The sequence below is a fragment of the Erpetoichthys calabaricus genome, chromosome 2 (genome assembly GCF_900747795.2).
Source record: "Erpetoichthys calabaricus chromosome 2, fErpCal1.3, whole genome shotgun sequence".
Lineage (NCBI taxonomy): Eukaryota > Metazoa > Chordata > Cladistia > Polypteriformes > Polypteridae > Erpetoichthys > Erpetoichthys calabaricus.
Window position 1 is genome coordinate 169,003,291 of NC_041395.2, and position 27,956 is coordinate 169,031,246.

Here is a 27,956-nt window from a genome sequence, read left to right on the forward strand (position 1 = left end):
TCCACAGTGACCTGATTTATAGAAATAATACTAACAGGAAAAGCATCCCATTCTCCGTCTAAAAACGTGTATGCGGTGCAGTTATTCTAACAATCTCGAGAAGGCAGTCCCGTTTCAAAAGCACAGCAAGAGCGTTAACATTAGACACAACCCAAGTCCATAGCTAATACACCGACCGTGCAATGTTAAAAAAAACACACGCAATAAGGGGCGCTCGTGTCCCGAATAATGAAAGTTACTTATCTGTTTTGTTTGCAATCAATAAAACAAGACAACAAAATGAAATTCTGCGCTACATTCAGAGATCCCGGTAAGGCTTATTTCTCACTGTTTCTGTGTGTTATTTTATGTTGGTGCGTGTTCGGTGACTTCAGCAGTAGGGCATCCAGAAAGAACGTTTCTTCGGATTGTTGTTATAGATAATCGTTCGTACGTTACTTGGTTATCTGGCTCGTTGGTCTAGGGGTATGATTCTCGCTTAGGGTGCGAGAGGTCCCGGGTTCAAATCCCGGACGAGCCCGTGTTTTGTTACATTTACATGTTTTTTCTTCTTGATCTCTGTGTCAATAAAATAACAGAACTGAATAAAGCTGCCTGTATTACGTAGCCGAACATCCCATACTATGTGCAGATCAATGCATTCCAGAATACAAACGCTAATCTTACTTAAAAGTGTATGTATGTATGTGTGCGAGTCCACATCCTTAGATGCTGTGGCGACACTCGTCAGCAGTAGGGAGCCGTTTTTGAACAACGATACACATGAACTTTGGATAGTACTGTGATGGTACGAAAAGTTCGTAATGTAAAGAGCGAAACACCAACTCAGAATTTGCGAAGAGCCGGGCAAATGTTTAGAATGAGACTCCAAAACCACCTGCCGTATATAATTTGAATATCTTATTTCACATTACGGCTAAATTATGGCCCATACGGGGATCGAACCCGCGACCTTGGCGTTATTAGCACCACGCTCTAACCAACTGAGCTAATCGGCCACTTCATATAACATACTCGGTTATCGAGAGAAGAGTGAAATATTTATTGAAAGAAATTGAATAACACAGAGACCACAGATGGTACTAAAATGAAAAAGACACAACTTACCTGCACGATACCTTGTCAGCGGATATCGCATGAGAGTCGAGCCCTTCTCAGACAGCCGCGCGAAGAGGCACAACGGTGGCTCCGAGTTGCCGCTAAGCTTATGGACGCAGAACAGACCGCGAGTGCCTCGAAAATTCTTCTTGAGTGTACTGCAAAGCGCTAAATCTACGGAAATCGTGGAAGTGTAGTATTAATTTCATTTCTGTCACACTGACTTTCAGCCTGCATTTTGAACTTGTGGACATTTGAATTTTATTGTCCTTTGAATACTGCTTTCCAACAATAGTTATTAATTAATTTCCTTAATACAATGATGCAAACATAAATCTCACAATAGCAAAGGGATGTTTTAAACAAATGATGAATTAAACAGGGTGTTGTTACAAAATTAGCTTTAAACAATTCGTGCAAATTTCACCCCTATAAAGGCTTGCGAGTTCGTGATAAACAAGAGGCTTCTTGGAGAAGCGATGTTATGCGTTGAATAAAAAAGATAAATGCCTCTCCCACCCTGAAAGGAAAAGAATATTATAAGTCTAAGCGTGAACTTCAATATACCGTCCATAAATGACAGCACTACCACTGGTACTACTTCTACATTATTTCGTGTCCTCTGATGGACCCTCAAGATGTCGTCAGCGATACGTATACAGCAGGACCCTCCCCGAAGTCGTAAGGTTAGAAGGTGCGGAGTCAAGTGGAGAAGTCGAAGACTTAACAGAAGCACTTAGGAGAGTCCACTTCGCTGAACACCATCGGGCTAGCGCTGGGTGCTCGGGGAATCTCCGGATCCTGGTATAGATTAGCTCATCGATTTGGGGAAAGACAAAGATTTTGCTTCGAAAAATCTCTCAGAAAAGGAGAGAGCGACAGTTGGGTTGTCGTGAGGAGCGGAGTCTCACTAGAGGAGCAACGTGAGGCGGGGCGCTGCCGACAATGGCTTAGGTTTGGTCGCTGTATAAAGAAATGACAGTGACAAAAAAGTATTTTTTTGCAGCTAAAATAGGAAGAGTTTTATCCCGATACAATTGGAATCCTGAACAGCAGCGGAGGTGCAACGGCCCCCAAGGACTGAGGTAAACAACACAAGCTCCAATGCCACAACAGAGAAGGAGGAATCGGATGAGACTTCTTTTAAGACAAACGTAAGTGGAACTTCTTTTACCATGCCCACGAACGTATTAACTTGTCAGTAATGTCGTGCAAAGAGTCTCATGAATCGTCTGCAAATGAACCCTCCTCAATCTATATATATGTTACGGCCAAAACCCGAAGTTCAGCCAGTTCCCGAATTGACCGGCCATTTCGCATTTTGGCCGCGAGGTGTGGCCAAAGTCCGAAGTACTAGAAATGACCGGCATATATGCTACTTTGGCCAGCCATTTCGCGAAGTGGCGAGAACTCCCTAGTCAAAATCCGATGTGCTGATGAAAGACTGTCCACTCAAGGTGCGAAGATGCTTAAAAATTTTCAGATGCAGATTCAGAAGTGAGTTTTCCATTCTGCACGAGAAACTGCTCAAGGCGGGTCTTGTTCAGCCAGGCCCGGCCTTAGACCTAGGCGAAGTAGGCGACTGCCTAGGGCCCCGGTGTCCGGGGGGCCCCGGATCTATTCCTTGGTCTAATTTTCACGCATTTCACAGAGCTTCCAGGGGGGCTCCGCCCCCCTCCGGGGGCCCCTGGACCCCCCTTTCGCCTAGGGCCCCATAATACCTAAGACCGGGCCTGGTTCAGCAAAGCGGACGCCACTTGAGACGGCCTTCCCCTCGCCCAAACACTAACTTTAAGGTCAATAAAATAGGTCCCTGATGTTAAGTCACTATTTTATTGCTAAAATGATAACAGAAATGTGAAATCTACGTATATACCTGATCTTAATTATTGTGAAACAACCAAGTGGCGTCCGCTTTCTGAACATGAGCCGCCAAGGCTACACTCAACGCAATTGCACTACTAAGTGCGCAACAAATCGCTGCTCATGCCTTTTTCCTACCGACTTTGGCCGATCGCCCCATGCCATTTCGCAAACTGGCTGGCCAAATCCCGAAATCGAGGAAAAGATCGGATATTGGCTGGTCAATGAAAGCACGCAGGAAGGGGCGTGGATTCACTAAGCCGCCGGCAAGTAAGACGCGCGAGGAAGGAGGCACACCCACCTACTCTAAGACCATTGGATACGACGACAACTTGTGGAGTCACACCCACCAACTCGGACGCGACAACACACAAAAAATGGCGTCATTTATGTTCGTCTGTCGTAGAGTCCACATGCACCTCTGAGCCACGTTGACTGTTCATAGAGGCATGTTTCTCGCGGATGTGAATTGCTATATGCAGTGTGTAAAACAGTTTGCAAGGGGTATCCCATAGGATCCTTAAAACAATCCTTTAAAACTGAGGTTAAAAGACAATGAAGGAAGCAGTCTTTAAAAATCAATAAGCCCTGTGCCTGTTTTTCATTAGCGTCTAACCTGCTTCACCTATGCAGGCCCTGCAACAGTCGAGACGCTCTCTCAGCAGCTGACCTTCTCTGTGCCTGACTCCACTACTGTCAGTCGCCTGATTAAAAATGGCCTTTTGAAGGGGAGCTATGGACCAGCTATACCACAGGAATACATTGTCTTCGAGCCGGGTTGGCTAGTACAGTATAATGCTGTCAGGCTGGCGTGTTTCACAAAGGCCTTCCGCATTGACTTGGTGGAGGAACAATCGTGTCTTCCTGCACGAACTGCCAGTAACAGTAAAGTTCTTTTTTCTGCCTGACTGTCCTCAGTCTCAAGTTCTGTAAATCAAATAGTTTAACATGACACAAAGTCGCTCTTCCCTCTATGAACTGATGGTTTAATTTGCTGACCTTTTTCCTACAGTATTTTGTATTCATAAACTGTGTAGAGGCAAATAAATGTTCTATCTATCTAGTATAATATTTAGATGAACTTTATACATGTGAACCTTAAGGTTACTAACTTTCTTTTACATACTTTTTTTGTAGATTACATCAATGTAACATAATATTGACAGCAGCGTAGACACTGCCGTTGATGTACATTATACATTGCAGTCAAGTGGCTTTATTATTATACCATCCATACATAGTATTGCAGCATACAGTGGCACAAAATAACATTCACCAAGACTACCTTGCAAGATGCAGTATACATAAACAGAAGACAAGTGCAAAACAGGTAAAGGATACTATGAATAATGGCTAAGTAAATTATATAGTAATTTGAAATAGATAGTAATAAATAAAAACAAAAGCTAAAAAAAAACAGTAATAACAAGTGTAACAAATGTACTGCATATAAATAAGCTACCAGGAGCAGATCTGAATGTAGAGACCAGCATGGAGTTCAGAGTGCAGAGACTACTTATACTGAATACATACATGCTACTAAAATATAATTATACTTTAGTGGCATATTCAGTTATGTGCTAGTTAGTAACAAGCACAATTTCAAGGCATCTAAAACACATATTAGAAATTGATTCTTAAATTAAGAATGTTTGGGTATTCATTAGATATTAATTAGATAAACTTGTGTCTCAATACTGTGCCTGCCAAAAGTGATTGATAATGTTAGGAATGAATGTGTTACAGGTACAGTAACAGAGACAACACTACTAACGGAATGGCAAAATAGTTAATAACTGCATTTTTGTGAAAGACCAGTCATGAAGGTACATTTTAACCACCAGTTTGTTTGTTTTTTTTTTTTTTTTTTTAAATCGCTCACTTTATTATGTGCAAATTACAGGATATGCCTTTTTTCTGTTCCCGCTAAAATTTCTAAATTTCTCTTGTGCACCTACTATAACTGAATTGGCCGCTTGAACTTTGCACAGACTGCTTTCATGCTCTAAAACAAATGTACCAATAAAGAAAATGTATCATATTTTATTAATAGTCGGTCAGTCAGTCAATGTCCAACCTGCTATATCCTAACACAGGGTCACGGGTGGGTCTGCTGCAGTCAATCCCAGCCAGCACAGGGTGCAAGGCAGGAACAAATCCTGGGCAGGGTGCCAGCCCACGGCAGGGCACACTAGCTAAAAGTTAACATAAATAATTTGTCGATATGGTAACAAACGCAACATACACACATCTGCAAAGTTGCCCACTTGCAAGTCACTAAACTGTGAGTCAGCAGCCAAAGGACGTACAGTGGGCTGTTTTTTTGGCACCTCCTCATCAGCTCTTCATCAGCAATGGAATTCCAGCTGCAGGTGATCATAATGCTAAATGCACTGCTCTTTAGTGTCATACAGTATGTTAAATTTCTATGTGTTTATTAGTTGAGCTTACACTAAATGCAAATGTATAACACTTCAGAGGTAGGTTTATCAAAGCCAACTCTAAATGCACCAGTTTGCTTTATTATCAAAAGAAATAAACGTCTCTGTGTCCCATTTTTATGGGAAAGAACATCATTACTTTACTAATGTGGTTACTCCTCAATAATCCGAGTCCAATGAGACCCTGCATTTGAGTTGGCTTATGACATCATATTTTGGCTAAACCGTATTGCAATCTTTCAAACTACGACTGTGCTGCTTTGCACTTTAGTTGCAATTCTGCAACACACTCGCTCCTTTCTACAACACACTTGCTCCTGCACACTACACACTATTTCATACATAAGACACTTCGTTCAAAAATGAAATCTCAGGGTACCATTGGGAAAACACATCTATTCAAAATCCAAAACACATTGGGTAATTGAAAATACTTAGAACCACACCTGAAAATACTTACTTACAAAACGGAACACCAATCAGCCAGCTAAAAAAAGACCTCATTTAAGCCATTTTGAGAACTTTGCAAGCATGGAAGCAGGGAGAGCTAGAGGCAGAGGAAGAGGAAGAGGAAGACAGAGAGAGAGGAGGACGTGGTCGAAGAGGCCATGCAAGGACCATTATTTCTGATGACATAAGAGCAACTTTGGTGGACCATGTCATAAACCATGGCCTGACTATGAGGGAAGCTGGGCAGAGATTCCACCCTAATCCAAGCCGTTTCACAGTTTCATCCATAATAAGGACATTCCGACTGGAAAACAGGTATGTCTTCAACTCTCTTCTCTACTCAGACTGTATCTAGAGTATTTACAGTACTGTACCATATCACATTGCCATATCACATGTACTGTATTTCAGGGTTGCTAATGCTCCTTTTCGAACAAAAGTGGTAGTTTTGTGAAACATACGATGATAACGTGTTGAGATGTTTCAGTACTGTGTATGGTATACACAGTAAAGTACAGTATATACAGTACTGTAAAAAAGAAGCAAACCAATAACAATTTGTGGTTGCATTTTTCTACAGAATGACTAGAAGACCTACTGGGGGTGGACGCCCGCGCCTGTTCACCCAACAACAGGAACTTGCCATTGTGAACCTAGTCAGAGCAAACAATGCAATCCGTCTCCACCAGCTACAGCAACAAATACTTGAAGATACACAGGTATTCAACAACATAAATCGAGTAAGCATTACCACTATCAGACGCATCTTGGTAAAGCACAACATGACCATGAAGCAACTGTACAGGGTCCAATTTGAGAGGAACAGTGTCGGGGTCAAAGGACTTCGACATGAATATGTACAGGTAAGTGTTACAGTCCTTTACATTTACAATACAGAATGGGCGCAGTCCAGTAACAGCTGAATATGTACCATTGGATCAGTGCCACATAGATATATTCAGAAAGCTACACAGATACCTGTGTGGTGGGGTGGAGCGGCTCTGTATGTGTAGTAGTGTAGTTGTGTGTTTTGAGTAATGCCATCCACAATAAGTATTTTTTGTTTCAGAGAATCTTGGACATGGATGGAGCTGCTCAGCCTCATGAATTTATTTACATTGATGAGGCTGGATTCAACCTTAGCAAAAGTAGACGACGGGGACGTAATATACTTGGCCAAAGGGCGATTGTGCATGTCCCGGGGCAGCGCGGGGGAAATATCACATTGTGTGCCGCCATAAGCCTCCGAGGGCTACTGCACCATCATTCCAAACTGGGTCCCTATAATGCGCAACACATAATCGCATTTCTAGATGCACTTCATGATGCAGTTGTACAGGACAGACCAGAGCAGCCCAGGTTTGTTGTTGTCTGGGATAATGTCAGTTTCCATCGGGCTGCTATCATCCAGAACTGGTTCATCAACCATGATCAATTTGAAGTTGTGTATTTGCCCCCTTACTCGTCATTTCTCAACCCTATAGAAGAGTTTTTTCCGCTTGGAGATGGCACGTGTATGACTGCCAACCACATGCCCGCATGCCTCTTCTGCAGGCAATGGAACAGGCCTGTGGAGACATTGAGGTAAGGTCAATCCAAGGATGGATTCGGCACACAAGGGGATATTTTCCCCGATGCTTAGCGAGAGAAGACATTGCTTGTGATGTTGATGAGATCCTGTGGCCAGACCCCAACAGACGGCAGGATCCATAAGCCCACTTACGCACAATTATGTTTTTCTGTGTTTACAGTAGTGTATTGTTTGTTTTATTTTTGCTTTACCAGAATTTACTGTACTCTAAAGAACACGACTGTAATGTACAGTATTTAGTATTTCATTTTTTGGGTGTTGTGAAAACGTGCCTTCTGTGGAACTGAATAAAAACAGAGCAAACAAAGGCCTGCAGTTTTATATAAAGTAGACTAGTGTGTTGATGCTGATTTGAAAGTGTATTCATATGATGCAAGTGGGTATCATTATGTCATTAGAATGACATTTTGACAAAAGATTGTTAGGTTTTGATAGCAGAGTTTCAATTTGACATAGATGTGAATGGTTTATTTCCCAGTGTTGTTTCCTGTTTACTTGTGTGTAGAGTTTTGACATGATGAGCCAAGTTTTGCAGAACGTGTTCAAGCAACGGGCAAAAACTGTAATATTTGCTCTGTCATGCTGATTCAGACTCCGTCTAAATGTTTGTATACAGCAAGCTCAAAGTGTGTACCACCAATTACATGTTACATTTTATTCAGTTAGGTCCACAAGTATTTGGACAGTGACATAATTTTCATCATTTTGGCTGTATATGCCACCACAATGGATTTGAAATGAAGAAATAATTACATGAGCGAGCGCCCTCTTCTACGTGGTGGTGTGCTGGGGAGGCAGCATAAAGAAGAGGGACGCCTCACGCCTGGACAAACTGGTGAGGAAGGCAGGCTGTATTGTAGGCACGGAGCTGGACAGTTTGACATCTGTGGCAGAGGGACGGGCACTGAGCAGGCTCCTGTCAATAATGGAGAATCCCCTGTATCCACTGAACAGTGTCATCTCCAGACAGAGGAGCCGCTTCAGCGACAGACTGCTGTCCCTTTCCTGCTCCACTGACAGACTGAGGAGATCGTTCCTCCCCCACACTATGCGACTCTTCAATTCCACCCGGGGAGGGGTTTAACGTTAGCATTATTCAAAGTTATTGTCTGTCTGTATACCTGAATTGTTATCACTCTTAATATTTTCTTTATCAGTATGCTGCTGCTGGAGTATGTGAATTTCCCCTTGGGATTAATAAAGTATCTGTCTATCTATGATTGAAGTGTATGCTTCTAGCATTAATTCAAAGGGTTTCACATAAATATAGTATGAGCCATTTTGGAATGACAGCCATTTTTATACATAGTTGCATTTAAGCATACATTTATGAAATGAAAAAAGTTTTTTTTTTTTTTTTTTTTTTTTGACATTTGAAATCCAAATATGTAGATGTTGCAAAAGTGAACCTGGGCTTATTCATTATGTCCGTTTTCAGTGCAAAAATAGGATTTGTTTGTTAAGAGTTAATCTGTTTTTTTGTCTTGATATGTCCCTTCTGTTTTCTTTGTACAGAAACCACCAAATGTAAACTTTATTATGGACCTAAGTGAAGTGTCTTATGATATACTGTTTCACATCCTAATCCATGTTCCTTTTTGGGAACTGAATTCAAACTGTAGACTTGTGTGTAAGCGATGGAAAGATGCTGTGGACAGTCAATCACTTTGGAGGGAGAAATATAAACAGGCGCTAAGCAAGAAACTCCAGACACGCCTACCATCCAACACTGACTGGAAGAATCTGTTTTACAAACTGTTTGCCAGGAACCTTATCAAGAACCCTTGTGGAGATGGTATGTTAAGTATATTCAAAGAGTGTAATTGGGATGACTGAGCCACCTGACAAAATTGTTAAATCCACTGATGGAACATAGCTTGCTAATGGAGCTTTGCTTATATATTGCTGTGTTGTCTTCTGAAGCTCAGCTAGTTTGATCTGACAATGAAAACTGAAGTAGTCTTTCAATGCAACTAAGATTTATTAATAAAAAAAAAACCAAAAAAACACATGGGCTTTCGTTATATACACTTTTACCCCGTTATGGAGTTAATTCAGAAAAATGATTCATGCGTGCATTGTAAACACTATGATGTCAGTGATCAGATGAGTTTTAGTCACTCAGCGTGTAAGAGTTAAAATGATGGTGAGATGAATTGCTTTTAATACAGTGTCCCACACAGTCCCTAAAAAAACAGAGCCTTTGTTTTCATTCACTGATTGCATCAAGCATGTCTGATTTCCATTTAAACTTCTATTGTTTTTGTAATCGGTTTATAAAGTTTACGGTTGCAGGGGGCATTGCACACTGGCAGTGTTAACAACAGTTGTAACCAATAAAAGTCAAGGCAAGTTTCAGGCCAAGTGGCTATTTGGCTTCTGTACACTGTCGATAAAATGAGTTGCTCCATAATTTTTTTTTTTTAAAAAGTGCAAAGCACTGTGATTCTGCAGTATAAGCAAAATGGTATACTTCATTGCTAAATACAAATATGCAAATATGCAAACTCAGAGTTTGTGTCATTTGTTTGGTTGTTGTTGCCAAACTAATATGTTCTTTAGTATAACCCCTACAATTTGACGAATACAGTATAGGGAAAGCACATGTGTCATATATTTGAAAGGTGAGTCCGTGAATATGATGCAGTCCAGCAGTTACACAGCAGAACCAGTCAATATTCTTAATTCTGAATTAGTACACAGGCTAAGCAGATCAAAGTCTGATAAGTCATAAAAGATCCTCTGAAAACGGCACAACAAAAAGTGTTTTATAAGAGTTCCGAAACAGTGGAGCAATGTAAAACTTTCATACAGGTAATTTGTTTGGCCAAACATTAAAAAATGACAGATTTGGACAATTAAAACAGGATATTGTGACATTTACAAACTGAACCCATTTAACTTATCTTTTAAATATTACTGTTTTAGTGCATTTTTTAAGGGCTTTTCCTTAAAGATAGGGTCAGAAGCTCGGTGATCCTGGAGGAGCTCAGAGTAGAGCCACTGCTCCTCCGCATCGAGAGGAGTCAGATGAGGTGGCTTGGGCATCTGATCAGGATGCCTCCTGGACGCCTCCCTGGTGAGGTGTTCCAGGCATGTCTAACTGGGAGGAGGCCCCGGGGAAGACCACGGACACTCTGGATGGACTGTGTCTCTCAGCTGGCCTGGGAACGCCTGGGATTCCCCCGGAAGAGCTAGTAGAAGTGGCCGGGGAGAGGAAAGTCTGGGCATCTCTGCTGCCCCCGCGACCCGATCTCAGATAAGCGGAAGAGGAGGGATGGATGGATGGATGTTTAGTGCATTTTTTTAATGTTGCAAATATAAATCTTTACATTTCTACAATAGCAAATGTTGCAAACCTAACAGGAATTCCCTGACTAACTAGATTTTAAATTAAATTATCCTATCTGTCTATCTATAATGGCATGCAAAAGTTTGGGCACTCTTGCTTAAAATGTCTGATACTGTGAATAGTTAAGTGAGCAGAACATGAACTGATCACCAAAAGGTATATATATTTTATATTCTATTGCAGAGAAAGCACCATATTGTTAACTTGAATAATGAAGGGTTTAATAAAAAACTGTTTAATAACTTTTAATAAAAAGCTTACCATGGTATCAGATATTGTGAGATTGCATTGCTATCGAGTACATAACCTTTGGTATTGTGACCCTACTTGCTAGAGCTTTAGGTTTCATTCTGATTTCTTGGTGGAGTTTTTACATTATCTTCCTTCAGTGATCCTATACATTTATTAACTGGAAAAAGGAGAGCAACTGAAATCTTCTGACTTTGAGTATGATTAGCTTTAGAAAAAAACGTTGAAACCAATGTTTTCTTTTAATTGTATATATTTCCTGAATAGATATAAGAAAACCTAATTTAAACAATTAATTTTCATAATCTCTAATATATTATTCTCTGTCTGCAGATGGCTTTGAATACTGGAATGTCAATCATGGTGGTGATGGTTGGGTGATTGAACGTCATCATGGAGAACTGAAGGAAACTACATCACCTAACTGCTTTGTAACCTCATATAGGTAAGAAAAGAAATCTGCATTTGAAATATAATTGATAATCTTTAAAAGAGTTGGATACAACAGTAATACATTAAAAATACAAATAATCATACTAATCTGTTGAAAATGGTATCAATTTGCATGAACAGGTTTCTTTTTTATTTTTTAATAATTTACTTTACAAGGACATTAACAACCCCTGAGACCCATATGGCTAATGTGCAGTAAAATATATTTCAAGGTATAACTTAGTATACTGTGCTGAACCACAAGAAATTCACTGACCTTTTAAGGTAAGTTATTGTTCATTATAATGTTAAACACCATCAGTAAATTAGAAAATCTCTTGATCTGTTTGAAGACAGGTAGCAAAGTGATGTGCTCTAGACTGACACAAGACTTTAAGGGTAGTATTTGATTCATGGCATCTAATCTGATGTTTTTAAATGTAAAATGAGAGTTTATAGCCTGTTACACTTCGTCAGACACCTGGATTGAAAAAATGAGAATTACTGGTTCGGGCCTGTTCGATCGTATTATCAGATCACCTGTGATGTGTACCTAACATGAAAGATTTCGGTATAATATCTTAGGGTCTTTTCTTAATGGGGGATAAGAAACATATCAAAAAAACAGCTAGGAAGCTGTTATCTGTAACTTTTTACCTGTCCCACTGTCCATATTGTACCCTTCTTATTCAACCCTTGAGACCTTTAGGGTTCCAGTGCTTCTAATGATAGGCTGTTTGCTGCTCAGTGCAGTGTTTCATTTTCACTCCATTACTTCAACTCGGTTTACCATCATGCATTGAGTTTAAGCTTTTACCAAAAAAAATATCTATTTCTATAAATAAGCAATGCAAAGAATTGTACAACCTAGGTGGAGTCTTCATTCAGTTCCACATGACATTGCCCAGACTGATTGGTTTCTTAGTTGCACATCATATATCCATAGTAGAAAAGTAGGGAAAAAAAGATTTATTTCCAGGCACAGAGCTCCTTTGCAAGTATCCAGTAGCTAAGTGGATAACAAGCTCCGTTTAAATGTCCATGGATCCTCTCAAAGTGTCAGAAATGCAGCAAATAAACCAAACACTCTGTTTTGCAAAAAAAGCTCACTCTCTTTCTCTTCCCTTCACACCCAAATTAAACGCACACCTGTCTTACTGTCTGCTAGCAAAGCATTTTTTAATTATCACTTAATTTACATTTTTTATTTTTACCATTAGAAATCTCAATGGCTTCTAAAATTTTTCTTTGCAGTCATATGTGAATAATGAATTAAAAACAAGTCATTTTAAGCAATAATAGCCGTTAGCAACACCAGTAATGTCTTTACCATTAAATTGATTTAAAAATATAATAATCTTAGAAAATTTAGTTGTTTATTTATTTTTTTATGTGTCACAAAACTTGTGACTGGTTGTGTGTGTGTGTATGTATAAATTTGAAATGCATTGATCAAGATTTTTGAGGCTGGTTCCAATCACTGGTCTTTTTAATGGGAAATCTAAATCAGATTTCCAGTTTTATACCATGCCCATTCCAATGTGTCGCATGAACGATTCAAGCAGAGCTTGTAAACATTAGCATTCTGTTAAGTTCAATTACATTTTTAGATATTATTTAAAGCCCGAGGTGTTGTAGACAGTTAAAGGCATAATTCATATAGAAGACTAAATTACTTGCATCACACACAAACTCCTCCTAATGCATATACAGCAATGTACATTATATTAACCCTTTGCGGTCGTTAGGCCAGAAAACTGGCCTTAGTAAAAAGTGCGCTATAGGTCGTCAGGCCACCGCTGGTGGCCCTGCAAGTTTCTGACCGATTTGCACAGTCGCCTGGTCGAGAAAAGTGGCCTGTGTTATTCCTACGTGCTTGAAAAAAATAACTGCTGTAATTATTGCCGTTTTTTCAATAATTAATTACGACTAATGTAGCGTGACGTTGAAAATTAAATACGACTGCAAAGGGTTAAGTCACAGCTCTGTTGTTTTATAAAGAAAGCGTCTTCTTTAAACTCCACTATGTCTGAAAAAGTACCATGAATTGCTACGAGTACACACAGAAATGCATTCTGCCATTCACTTTTGGTGCCACTTGTCTGTGGTATGACTAGTAAATCGGGGGCCCATGCAAAAAATATTGATGGTGCCCTTCATATAACATTAAGGAAAAGAAATACAAAGAGTTCAAGAAAAGAAGTTTAATAAAGTGTAAGTATATTTAACCTACAAATATTTTACCTAGTGCTTTTATTTTATTTTTTTGAGTGGAAATTTAATGTAATTTAAAACTACTGCTGCATGGATTTTTTATTGATAGGGCACCTCAGTAGAAGTGGATACTTTATTGTTTTATGCCATGTTCATTGAAATATGAGGCAATATTAATGACAGCATATGTTGAATTGTATTATATTCAACATATAATTGTATTAGGTCTTTTTATTTTCTATGTTTCACATGGTATGGTTTACAATTTGTACAAATGTTACTGTAATATCACACAAATTTACTAAAAAATATAATTTTTAATCCTGTTCTCATGTTAAAATTCACAACTGGTAAATTGAATATCTCAATCAAAACTAGAAGATTGTTCTCATAAATGTTAGTCACGTAGGACGACTAATTATACATTCACGTTGGATCATTTTTTTTTTCCTTACTAAAATTGTTGTTGGTAAATTCCTTAATGAAACTTCTTATGTTTAGTTTGTTGGTTCTTTCTTTTTCAATAGAAAAAATTGCCAAGCTTGACAGTCTCATTTGTGACATAGCTGATCTCAAGTAGTGTTTTTTTTTGTTTATACAGTATAAATCAGTCCAAGTCAGCTGTTGCTACTGTTACCAAAATTTTCAAAAATGAAAATGCATGCAGTGCAAATGTCAGGCAATCTTGAAGCTGATGCAAATATCCAAACAGAATGTATGCATTTATAGTTACTAGAAACAATACATACAAAATTCGTCAGCTTGTGATGGTAAAGAAAAGAATCAAATAACGAGAGCTCAGAACTGTTGGGTTGAGTGCATTAATATCTGAAATGAAACTAGTGGCCCAAAGAAAAGGAGACAGGACTTGTGAGAGCTACTTCCCGAAAAGTTTTGATTCCATGAATTTTTTTATCGTACTTCTCTAAATAAATCATACTGACAATTTCCTGAATTTAACACTTTTTTTCCGTCTGTCCCTAGAAAAACGCAACATGGGTATTTCTAACTCATTTGCCTCTCCACTAAAGTCCGAAATTATTCAAACAAATGTATAATGTTTGCAATAAACCCACACTGTTAGGATGAAACCTGCTGTGACATTAAAATATATAATATATAATAATAGCATTTTGAGACCCTAATATTGTTATTTTCTTATTTCAGTTCAGATACTGCATGTCCTTACTTCTATACCTGTGTCTGGGGCTGTCAGGTTTCTGACCGCATCATTTTAAATAAGTTTGTGGTCATCTGTAATGGTAAGATGGGCAGGGATGACAAGGAGTTGACTTTTCTGTCACGCACACTGCGATACTTGTTTCACCTTACATAAAGTATAATAATCTGCTCTGTTTATGACACAGGCAGCATTTAATCAATTCCCTGTTTCACTTGTTGCTTTAAACATTAATGTTATTTTTTGTACTTTGACAATGAACTGTTTTACCAATTTCTTAATTTGGGTAGTGTTTTAGTTTTCTTTTTCTTATCATGATCATTGTCTACTAGGTAACTTATGAAGATTTTCTTGTTTTTGCCCAAGTGTTGTCTATAATTGTGTGCAACAAGGACAGGATTGCAACCAGCAATTTGAAAGTATACATTTTTAAATTATATAACCAATGACAGCTGCTGTTAGAACTTGTACCAGGGGCTGTCATTGATCTAACGGTTTGAAGGAAGATGCTTTTGAGCCCTCTTAGGTTAAGGTGTTCCGTAGGATTTCCTGCCCATTCCATGAGGTTGCCATGCCCCTGCTGCTTATATTTAATATTGTAGAGAAGCAAATTAAATGACACTTACAGTTTGGTCCATAAATATTTGGACAGAGACAACGTTTTTTCTAATTTTGGTTCTGTACATTACCTCAATGAATTTTAAATGAAACAACTCAGATGCAGTTGAAGTGCAGACTTTCAGCTTTAATTCAATGGGTTGAACAAAAAGATTGCATAAAAATGTGAAGGAACTAAAGTATTTTTTTAACACAATCCCTTTATTTCAGGGGCTCAAAAGTAATTGGACAAATAATTGGAAATAAAATGTTCATTTATAATACTTGGTTGAAAACCCTTTGCTGGCAATGACAGCCTGAAGTCTTGAACTCATGGACATCAACAGATGCTGGGTTTCCTCCTTTTTAATGCTCTGCCAGGCCTTTACTGCAGCGACTTTCAGTTGCTGTTTGTTTGTGGGCCTTTCTGTCTGAAGTTTAGTCTTCAAGTGAAATGCATGCTCAATTGGGTTAAGATCAGGTGACTGACTTGGCCATTCAAGAATTTTCCACTTCTTTGCTTTAATAAACTCCTGGGTTGCTTTGGCTGTATGTTTTGGGTCATTGTCCATCTGTATCGTGAAATGCCGCCCAATCAATTTGACTGCATTTAGCTGGATCTGAGCAGACAGTATGTCCCTGAACACCTCAGAATTCATTTGGCTGCTTCTGTCCTGTGTCACATCAACAATAAACACTAGTGTCCTAGTGCCACTGGCAGCCATTTACGCCCAAGCCATCACACTGCCTCCACCGTGTTTTACAGATGATGTGGTATGCTTTGGATAATGAGCTGTTCTACTCCTTCTCCATACTTTTTTCTTGCCATCATTCTGGTAGAGGTTGATCTTGGTTTCATCTGTCCAAAGAATGTTTTTCCAGAACTGTGCTGGCTTTTTTTAGATGTTCTTTAGCAAAATCCAATCTAGCCTTTCTATAATTGAGGCTTATGAGTGGCTTGCACCTTGCAGTGCACCCTCTGTATTTACTTTCATGCAGTCTTCTCTTTATGGTAGACTTGGATATTGATACGCCTACCCCCTGGAGAGTGTTGTTCACTTGGTTGGCTGTAGTGAAGGGGTTTCTCTTCACCATCGAAATGATTCTGTGATCATCCACCACTGTTGTCTTCCAAAGACATCCAGGTCTTTTTGCGTTGCTGAGTTCACCAGTGCTTGGTTTCTTTCTCAGGATCTACCAAACTGTAGATTTTGCCACTCGTAATATTGTAGCAATTTCTCGGATGGGTTTTTTCTGTTTTCGCAGCTTAAGGATGGCTTCTTTCACCTGCATGGAGAGCTCCTTTGACTGCATGTTGTCTGTTCACACCAAAATCTTCCACATGCAAGCACCACACCTCAAATCAACTCCAGGCCTTTTATCTGCTTAATTGATAATGACATAACGACGGACTTGCCCACACCTGCCCATGAAATAGCCTTTGAGTTAATTGTCCAATTACTTTTGAGCCCCTGAAATGAAGGGATTGTGTTAAAAAATTGCTTTAGTTCCCTCACATTTTTATGCAATCGTTTTGTTCACCCCACTGAAATAAAGCTGAAAGTCTGCACTTCAACTGCATCTGAGTTGTTTCATTTAAAATTCATTGTGGTAATGTACAGAACCAAAATTAGAAAAAAGTTGTCTATGTCCAAATATTTATTGACCTAACTGTATCTACCAGACATTGTGTTTTTTAAAACATGCTCAGGAAGTTTCTCTGCTTCCCATAATGCACCACGCTCTTAAAGATGTGCCCCTGAATTCCAAAAGAAGTTAAAACTATCCATCAGCAAAGCCAAAGATAGCAAGATAAAAGTTCTGTCGTTAACTTATGCACATTGCTGTTCAGCTCTTTTGAAGCACAGCTGTAACATCGTCACAGCACACAACCTGTGAAAAACAATTAATCTAAAATGCGTATGCACTATTGTCTCATGTCTACAGAGAGATGGATTTTAAACCCCACCCTTGGCACTGTCTGTATGGTTTTTCCCAAAGTAGTCACAGGTTTCATTGCACATCCTAAGCATTACTTATACTCTTTAATTGTCTTACATTTACTGTAGGTTAAGATGACAGACCACTTTGTTTTAGCCTGGTGAAAGTGAGTGTGTGCTTATGCAAGAAAATGTCTTGTAACTTAAGGTATGAAAGAGTGGTGCTATACAGAAATAATTTTAGAGAGTGAATTGTGGGTGGTCAGGATGGGGGTTATTTGTGGCCTCTGCCTTGGAAGTGCCAAAGCTCTTTGGAAGGTCAATTTTTAAAAATCTGTTTTTTTTAATAGTGGCTGTTATATGGGCATGCATTGTGAGAAGTGAATGAGTGCGAACATTAACTGGTGGTACACATAGGAGCAGCATGGGGAAGTGCAAGTACAGAGTAAGTACCAGCCCCCTTCGAGCACTAAAGGTGCCCCATTTATATTCTACCTTTAAAAAATTTTATGAGATATACTCTTCATTTAAAGGTTTAACATTTCATATTACGTGGTTCACAACAGTACACCACATGGCAATACGTGGCACTGATGTTCATTTTCTTGATTTATACATACTGACATAGGTGCTAGGAGTGGGTTTATAGCAGTCCTGGTGCAATGCTAGAGAAGATCGAATCAATGTCATATCACATAACTGCTAAATAAGTTATGTTTAAGTGGCACTAAAACCAAATAAGTTTCTAGTATCTCTTCATTTAACCTATCAGTCTTCCAGCCAGCTTACAGTGCTGACTGCCCTAATATAATGACATAATTCAATGAAATAGAAGTATAATGATTATTCCTACCCTTGATTCAAGTTTGCAGTATTTTCACTAATTTATGCAAAGAATGCAACATAACCATCCAAGTAATGCACGGTGTCAGTTTTTAAACGAGATAAAAGGTACAGAGATGTTTTTTTTGCCGGGAACAAATGTGTAGGTAGAGCAGTGTTTTCCAACTGTGTTTCTATGGTGGCACACTTATTGTAACTCAAAAAATACCCAAGGCACAGAACGATTCTAACAACCAAAAAAGCATTTAATCTATACATTTGCTAAACTGTTTGAAGGGACAGGAGAATTAAATTGGTCATCAGCACTGCATTCAAAGTCAACAGTCATTTGGATCATTTCATTTTTAATCTGACACGTCTGTGTCCCATATGCTCTTCCAATCTGATAATTAATATATTGGCCTCATTTTCTTATTGCATTCTTTTCAGTTTGCTTTTTAGGAAAGCATTTAAATTCAGGTTGTACTTGCTCAAATAGTATTTTGTTAAAAGTTCGGGTTTAAGGTCATTGTTTAAATTTAAACCATGTCATTCTTTTTTTTTTCTTTTTTTTTTTTTTTTATTCCTTTGTGTTCATTCTATGTTAAATTAATGATTTCAGTGTCTGTTCTTACTTGTTGATTTATGTATTTATTCTATAATTACAATGTTTTAGTGTTAGATCTGAATAATCGTGATATATCTATACTAATAAAAGGCAAAGCCCTCACTCACTCACTCACTCACTCACTCACTCACTCACTCACTCACTCACTCACTCACTCACTCACTCATCACTAATTCTCCAACTTCCCATGTAGGTGGAAGGCTAAAATTTGGCAGGCTCATTCCTTACAGCTTACTTACAAAAGTTAGGCAGGTTTCATTTCAAAATTCTACGCGTAATGGTCATAACTGGAACCTCTTTTTTGTCCATATACTGTAATGGAGGAGGCGGAGTCGCGTATCGCGTCATCACGCCTCCTACGTAATCACGTGAACTGAAAACAAGGAAGAGCCCAAAGAGCGCTGAAGAAAACATTCTCCGTCAACCCCCACACTCCCCCCGCCCTTCCGTACATCACAGCATTTTCGTTAATGAAGTGACGTAATACTCCAGCTCCATCTTCTTCACAAGTTCATTGTTTTATTTTTGGGAAAATGGTTCCAAGGTTTTAAGAGAAAATAAGCAGGCAGGAATCAGAGAGGAAAGGTCCAATACTTCAATTGTTTACTTGTTCAAATATAGTATCAGTTACATACAATATAATAGTAATAAATATACAAATATAGGAATTGTACTATTGACTTACAGTAATACAGATATATGTAAATTATACTGTTGACTTACAGTAATACAGATATATGAATTATACTATACTTACAGTAATATCAAAAGACCCAGAGCCATCATCCTAGACCAGTAGACTGAGGGAGCCCGCGTGTCAGTCTCGTCAGAGGATCAACTCGTGAGCCTGGTCCAATACCGGGCGGTGTGCACGTTCCCCACGGTTGAGCTTCCAAAGAAACTGAGGGCAGAACCTTCCCTTATATACTAATTGAGTGTCCTTGCCCAAAACGGCTTACGTGTAAGCACTGTATACAGAAGTGATCAGTTTCTGCACACCTCTTCCCACGGGACATTTATGGTTTTATCTCTACTAAGCCTAAAACAATCCTTCTTAGAGACATCAAAACAACTTACAGAAAAACATCTTGCATTAATTTAACCTTTTCCCTAAAACATTCTGAAACCCTTTATGAGAAACAGGTTTTTGCACATTCTTTCGCTATCATCCCAGACATTCCAATCTTTGTAGCTGGTTTTGCACTGAAGCGACCAACCCCCTCTTACTCCTTTATTTCATCCATTCTCCTGTTACAGAGAAAACCTTTTTATTACAATTTTTCGCTATCATCCCAGACATTCCAATCTTTGTAGCTGGTTTTGCACTGAAGCGACCAACCCCCTCTTACTCCTTTATTTCATCCCTTCTCCTGTTACAGAGAAAACCTTTTTATTACAATTTTTCGCTATCATCCCAGACATTCCAATCTTTGTAGCTGGTTTTGCACTGAAGCGACCAACCCCCTCTTACTCCTTTATTTCATCCCTTCTCCTGTTACAGAGAAAACCTTTTTATTACATTCATTCACCAAATTATTTGTCAATTATATTTCACAGTAAGAATTTACAGCACAACTCAAACACGGGAACGAAGGTAAATGACGTTAATTGTTGAGTGTCTTTTAATACTGTGTAAGCATACATATTAACACATGTGCAATTACACGTGTGCATTTACGGGGTGATTTCTCAGGCTTAAAAGCTCGCCTTTTATTAAAAAAGGTAAATGCAAACTGTTTTCATTCTGAAGGGCACAAACCACGTTGGATTTCAGCCGTTAAACGCGCAAAAATGTCGGTACACCAGATAAATAAGCGCAACATATTATCAGTTGTATTGTATGCTAACTAATAGTATGGGATGGTGTTTTTCGACTCGGCTACAGATGCCGATGGAGACCAGAACTGCTTTAGAAAAATATGAACGCCTTGGGGCCGATCTGGAAGAAGGTAGCGCAGTGCCTTGATTTAAACGATTCCATGTCTTGGTGGGTTTGCGTAGCTTATTGTCAATATCTTTACACCTGTTTTTAAGACTTATTGACTGAAACGGGCTTTCACGAAAAAAGTTAGGGCTTTGCTACAGGATACACCCTCCACAAGTTAAGGAAGTAAAAATAAAGGTATATATTTCTGTTTTATTTAAACCTTTTAAGTTCGTATGCATAGCCCCATTTGGCTGTTTTAATTTTTTTTTTTTCTTTCTTCAGTAATATTTAATCTCCTTAAAGAAAAACAACATATGCATTTTACTTTTTTTGTATCTCTTTAGTAATATTTTAGTGTAAAAGGATAACCAGTATTTAAACCTTTTATGTTACTTTATAAAGTTATTTTACACAATGTTGAAAAATTAATAAGAAAGCTACATATTTTGGCAGCTGCTGCTTTAATTTTCAATGAAATGAAAAAAGCTCTCCAAGAGAAAACCTCAATGAAGAAGAAACAGTTTGCAAAAAAAAAAAAAAAAGGAGAAACCCTCATTTACAGTATAAAGGTTTGCTGCAGATGACTTAACTGAAAATAAATGAATAGTTCCTATGTGTATAATACATATTTATCTATTTAACTTATGCCTTTATTCCAGCAACTTGCAACATCTGAGGTACAATTTGTTACATTACTTTTGTTTTTTGCAGCACAGGCAGGTGAAGTGACTTCCTCAGGGTCACACAGTGGTGTCAGTACCAGGATTTGAACTGACAAGCTCCGGGTTTGCTGAAATATTACTGAAGAAAGAAAAAAAACGAAAACAGGCAAATAGGGCTATGCATACAAATGTCCATCCATCCATTATCCAACCCGCTATATCCTAAATACAGGAGCCAATCCCTGCCAACACAGGGCACAAGGCAGGAAACAAACCCCAGGCAAAGTGCCAGCCCACCGCAGGGCGCACACACCCACACACCAGGGACAATTTAGAATCGCCAATGCACCTAACCTGCATGTCTTTGGACTGTTGGAGGAAACCGGAGTACCCGGAGGAAACCCAGACAGACATGGGGAGAACATTCAAACTCCACACAGGGAAGCGAACCCGGGTCTCCTAACTGGCACCTTTCACTGCGCCACCATGCCGCCCGCATACAAACTTAAAAGGTTTAAATAAAACAGAAATATATATTTTATTTTTACTTCCTTAACTTGTGGAGGGTGTATCCTGTAGCAAAGCCCTAACTTTTTTCATGAAAGCCCCTTTCAGTCAGTAAGCCTTAAAAACAGGTGTAAAGCTAAACTTGCAATTACACTTGCCTAACGCCTCTCCTAAGGGGACATACTGTGGGATCTGGGCATCAGTCAAAACACCAATCACAGGCCCGATTAGAAAGCGGGAAGCTGTGATTTGTCATCTCCCTCCCATGTAACAATCACAGCCCGTGTTACAACACGCTATGTATGTATGTATATATGTATATATGAAGAGGATGGATGGATGGATGTATGTATATGTGTGTGTTTATGTATGTGTGTATATGTATGTGTGTATATAATATATATATATATATAATATATATATATATATATATATATATATATATATATATATATATTTATATATTTATATATGTGGATGTGTATATGTATATGCTGTATATATATATATATATATATATATATATATATATAATATGTATATATATGTATATATATATGTATATGTAGATATGTGTATATATGTATATATGTACAGTGGTGTGAAAAACTATTTGCCCCTTCCTGATTTCTTATTCTTTTGCATGTTTGTCACACAAAATGTTTCTGATCATCAAACACATTTAACCATTAGTCAAATATAACACAAGTAAAAAACAAAATGCAGTTTTTAAATGATGGTTTTTATTATTTAGGGAGAAAAAAAATCCAAACCTACATGGCCCTGTGTGAAAAAGTAATTGCCCCCTTGTTAAAAAATAACCTAACTGTGGTGTATCACACCTGAGTTCAATTTCCGTAGCCACCCCCCAGGCCTGATTACTGCCACACCTGTTTCAATCAAGAAATCACTTAAATAGGAGCTGCCTGACACAGAGAAGTAGACCAAAAGCACCTCAAAAGCTAGACATCATGCCAAGATCCAAAGAAATTCAGGAACAAATGAGAACAGAAGTAATTGAGATCTATCAGTCTGGTAAAGGTTATAAAGCGATTTCTAAAGCTTTGGGACTCCAGCGAACCACAGTGAGAGCCATTATCCACAAATGGCAAAAACATGGAACAGTGGTGAACCTTCCCAGGAGTGGCCGGCCGACCAAAATTACCCCAAGAGTGCAGAGATGACTCATCCGAGAGGTCACAAAAGACCCCAGGACAACGTCTAAAGAACTGCAGGCCTCACTTGCCTCAATTAAGGTCAGTGTTCACGACTCCACCATAAGAAAGAGACTGAGCAAAAACGGCCTGCATGGCAGATTTCCAAGACGCAAACCACTGTTAAGCAAAAAGAACATTAGGGGCTCGTCTCAATTTTGCTAAGAAACATCTCAATGATTGCCAAGACTTTTGGGAAAATACCTTGTGGACTGATGAGTCAAAAGTTGAACTTTTTGGAAGGCAAATGTCCCGTTACATCTGGCGTAAAAGGAACACAGCATTTCAGAAAAAGAACATCATACCAACAGTAAAATATGGTGGTGGTAGTGTGATGGTCTGGGGTTGTTTTGCTGCTTCAGGACCTGGAAGGCTTGCTGTGATAGATGGAACCATGAATTCTAGTGTCTACCAAAAAATCCTGAAGGAGAATGTCCGGCCATCTGTTCGTCAACTCAAGCTGAAGCAATCTTGGGTGCTGCAACAGGACAATGACCCAAAACACACCAGCAAATCCACCTCTGAATGGCTGAAGAAAAACAAAATGAAGACTTTGGAGTGGCCTAGTCAACGTCCTGACCTGAATCCAATTGAGATGCTATGGCATGACCTTAAAAAGGCGGTTCATGCTAGAAAACCCTCAAATAAAGCTGAATTACAACAATTTTGCAAAGATGAGTGGGCCAAAATTCCTCCAGAGCGCTGTAAAAGACTCATTGCAAGTTATCGCAAACGCTTGATTGCAGTTATTGCTGCTAAGGGTGGCCCAACCAGTTATTAGGTTCAGGGGGCAATTACTTTTTCACACAGGGCCATGTAGGTTTGGATTTTTTTTTCTCCCTAAATAATAAAAACCACCATTTACAAACTGCATTTTGTGTTTACTTGTGTTATATTTGACTAATGGTTAAATGTGTTTGATGATCAGAAACATTTTGTGTGACAAACATGCAAAAGAATAAGAAATCAGGAAGGGGGCAAATAGTTTTTCACACCACTGTATATATATGTTTACATAACCTCTTTAACACACTACTTCTCTGCTGCGAAGCGCGGGTATTTTGCTATATATCTATAATAATAAAAGGCAAAGCCCTCACTGACTGATTCACTCACTCACTGACTGACTCATCACTAATTCTCCAACTTCCCGTGTAGGTGGAAGGCTGAAATTTGGCAGGTTCATTCCTTACAGCTTACTTACAAAAGTTAGGCAGGTTTCATTTCGAAATTCAAAGCGTAACAGTCATAACTGGAACCTCTTTTTTGGCCATATACAGTAATGGACTGCAACTCACTGGCCGTGGGAGGCGGGGTTGCGGGGGTTGCGTATCGCGTCATCACGCCTCCCACGTAATCACGTGAACTGACTGTGAAGGAGAAAGGATGGCCTTATATGGCGTTCGTTTATAAAACAGCGGACAGGCGACGTCAGCGCAAGAGGCAAAGCCACAGTTTAAAAAGGTTTACTTTTCTTCTTAATAAAAATTTTAAAGCAGTACTTCGCCACTGCGAAGCGCGGGTATTTTGATATATATCAAAATATATCGCGTCATCACGCCTCCCACGTAAGCACGTGAACTGACCCGCTGCCGTTTGCAATGCCATATTCGCGAGATACAAGTTTAATGAGAAGACACGAGGTATAAACGACAGTTTGGATCACATTGTAACAGAGTTAATATTGCTGTAGCGAGAAACTTTTAACTGCCGGGTCTTAGCTAACATTAAATAAACCCGTGGACATCGCAACATCACACAAGAGACCGGCTCATGTGAAGTGACTGAACGCAGCAGGAGTGATCACTTCGATCAATCAAACCTGTTCAAAAAACACATTACACAATTGATAAGGTACGAAAACATAATGAAAAAAAGCACGGTATAAACCGAAACTTTAAATTAAGTTTATAGAAACGCTCCCGCTACCGTTTGCAATACCATATTAGCCCCTGCGAAGCGTGGGGATTTTGCTATATATATTAAAATATTTCAACCATTCTATGATCTGCTTCTCACAACTGAAAGAGGGCACCGTGGCAGAAGTTAGCCGGCTTGCTGACCAACCACAAGCGTTACCTGGTAGGTAACCACCCATACAATCAGATTGTGAATCAGACTACGAATGCCTGCAATGTAATTGCCCCGATCTACATGCTGTCAAATGAACGAACCACACGCCGTGGCACAATGTTAGGGGCTTCGCCTCTAGCGCTGACGAGGTTCAATTCCCGTAAGGAAGTGCAGTGAGTGTGTACGCCTGATGAGCCCACAATTACGGCGAAACACGTGTCGCGTACTATGCATCTTAAAAGCACGGTGTAAACCGTAAGTTTAAATTGAGTTTATAGAAACGCTCCAGCTGCCGTTTGCAATACCATATTCGCGAGATACAAGTTTAATGAGAAGACACGAGGTATAAACGAGACTTTGTAACAGAGTTCAAATTGCTGGAGCGAGAAACTTTTAACTGCCGGGTCATGTCGCGTGTTCTCGGGTAGGTACACCAAAAAATGTATACATTTATGCATGTAATGGGCAAACAAAAAATGTACTATACCCGAAAGCACTGCAGTAGTACTCAATGTATCTTTACTTCTTAAATGTTAATGTTTTACTGTTTAATAATTTATACGCTTCTTATATATTGTTCAAATTCTTTTATCAAAATACCAGTAACAGCGCACTGCACGATAACGTGGAGTGAATACACATGAGCATTCATGTTATTTATCCTCTTTCTCTGTACGTTTACTGTTCGTTTGCTCAGAGGTTGATGCGCTTGCTGCTTAATGAGCAGCTCTTCACCCTAGCGTCCCGCTGCTTCTCTTCTTTCGTCGGCATCTTTTCCCGTTAAAACTGATTAAGTTAGTTTTTGTGTTGCGATAACTTAGTATGGTGCGCACAGCTGTGAGTTGATTCTACAATAAAATAAAATAAAGATAAAAAGAGTAATAAAATCATCACCCTGAAAGCGAATAGTACACGTGACGTAGTATATGTGTACCAAATTTCAAGTCAATAGATGAAACGGTTTGTGAGCTACAGGTGATTTAAAATCCTGGACAGACAAACGAATAGCCACGGTAGCGTATTATAGAAGAAAATTTTACTGTTTAATTTATATTTATATGCAATGTGCTTCTTATATATTACTTCATATTCTCATATGATAATGATGTTAATGTTGTTTATATTGATTTCTATGTAGTTGTAAGTGCTCTTTATTTGTGGAAAAATAAATTTGGCAATTAACAAACTTATTTTATACATACTACATTTTATTTTTTTCTCTTGCACTCAGTGAGCGAAGCCACTGGGTAATCAGCTATATATATGTATATATATATATGTGAATATATATGTATATATGTGTATATATATGTATATATATGTATATATATGTGTATATATATGTATATATGTGTGTATATATATGTATATATGTGTGTATATATATGTATATATATATATATATGTATATATATGTGTATATATATATGTATATATATATGTATATGTATATATAAAAGTTAAGCAGGTTTCATTTAGAAATTCTACGCGTAACGTTCATAACGGTGGACAACATCCACCATGTTAAACTTTCTTATTTATGGCCCCATCTTCACGAAATTTGGTAGGCGGCTTCCCTGCGCTAACCGAAACCGATGTACAGTAATCCCTCCTCCATCGCGGGGGTTGCGTTCCAGAGCCACCCGCGAAATAAGAAAATCTGCGAAGTAGAAACCATATGTTTATATGGTTATTTTTATATTGTCATGCTTGGGTCACAGATTTGCGCAGAAACACAGGATGTTGTAGAGAGACAGGAACGTTATTCAAACACTGCAAACAAACATTTGTCTCTTTTTCAAAAGTTTAAACTGTGCTCCATGACAAGACAGAGATGACAGCTCTGTCTCACAATTAAAAGAATGCAAACATATCTTCCTCTTCAAAGGAGTCAGGAGCAGAGACTGTCATAAATGCAGAGGATAATCAATAGGGCTGTTTGGCGTTTAAGTATGCGAAGCACCGCGGCACAAAGCTGTTGAAGGCGGCAGCTCACACCCCCTCCGTGAGAGAGAGAGAGAGTTTTTCAGTCAAAAATCAATACGTGCCCTTCGAGCTTTTAAGTATGCGAAGCCCTGTGCAGCATGTCGTTTCAGGAAGCAGCTGCACAAAAGATAGCAACGTCAAGATAATCTTTCAGCATTTTTAGATGAGCGTCCGTATCGTCTAGGTGTGCGAACAGCCCCCCTGCTCAATCCCCATACGTCAGGATCACAGATAGTCAGCGCAAGAGAGAGAGAAAAGTAAGCAATCTAGCTTCTCAGCCATCTGCCAATATGAAATCAACTGGGCAAACCAACTGAGGAAGCATGTACAAGAAATTAAAAGATCCATTGTCCGCAGAAATCCGCGAACCAGCAAAAAATCTGCGATATATATTTAAATATGCTTACATATAAAATCCGCGATGGAGTGAAGCCGCGAAAGGCGAAGCGCGATATAGCGAGGGATCACTGTACGTACTTATTTCGGTGGTATGACTCCACTGTCGGCCGTCATATTGAACTTTCAACGGTCTTTGTTGCTTATGGGCCCATCTTCAAGAAATTTGGTACGCGGGTTCCCAACGCTAACTGAATCCTACTTACGTACATATATATGTCCATAGCCTGCAGCTCGGTCGCCGTGTGAGGCGGCGTTGGCTTCCCCCATTCCCACGCCTCCCACGTAGTTGGCTGCCTGCCTATATAAGGCCATCCGTCGCTCCGGTCTCTTC

General features: G+C 39.0%; 1 protein-coding gene and 2 non-coding genes across 3 annotated transcripts in view; 2 read left to right on the forward strand and 1 right to left on the reverse strand.

The window, feature by feature from the left end:
- LOC114669500 (F-box only protein 44-like) overlaps positions 1 to 27,956 on the forward strand; it is a 560,525-nt gene that overhangs the window by 493,695 nt on the left and 38,874 nt on the right. Inside the window, exons 2-5 of the mRNA XM_051923561.1 lie at positions 2,152 to 2,252; positions 6,433 to 6,715; positions 8,959 to 9,238; positions 11,378 to 11,489. Of these exons, the coding sequence (XP_051779521.1) occupies positions 2,203 to 2,252; positions 6,433 to 6,715; positions 8,959 to 9,238; positions 11,378 to 11,489 (725 nt within the window). The 5' untranslated portion in view covers positions 2,152 to 2,202. The remainder of the gene's footprint in view (positions 1 to 2,151; positions 2,253 to 6,432; positions 6,716 to 8,958; positions 9,239 to 11,377; positions 11,490 to 27,956) is intronic.
- On the forward strand, positions 449 to 520 carry trnap-agg (transfer RNA proline (anticodon AGG)). The gene has a single exon. It is a non-coding gene; the product is annotated as a tRNA-Pro (tRNA).
- On the reverse strand, positions 925 to 998 carry trnai-aau (transfer RNA isoleucine (anticodon AAU)). The gene has a single exon. It is a non-coding gene; the product is annotated as a tRNA-Ile (tRNA).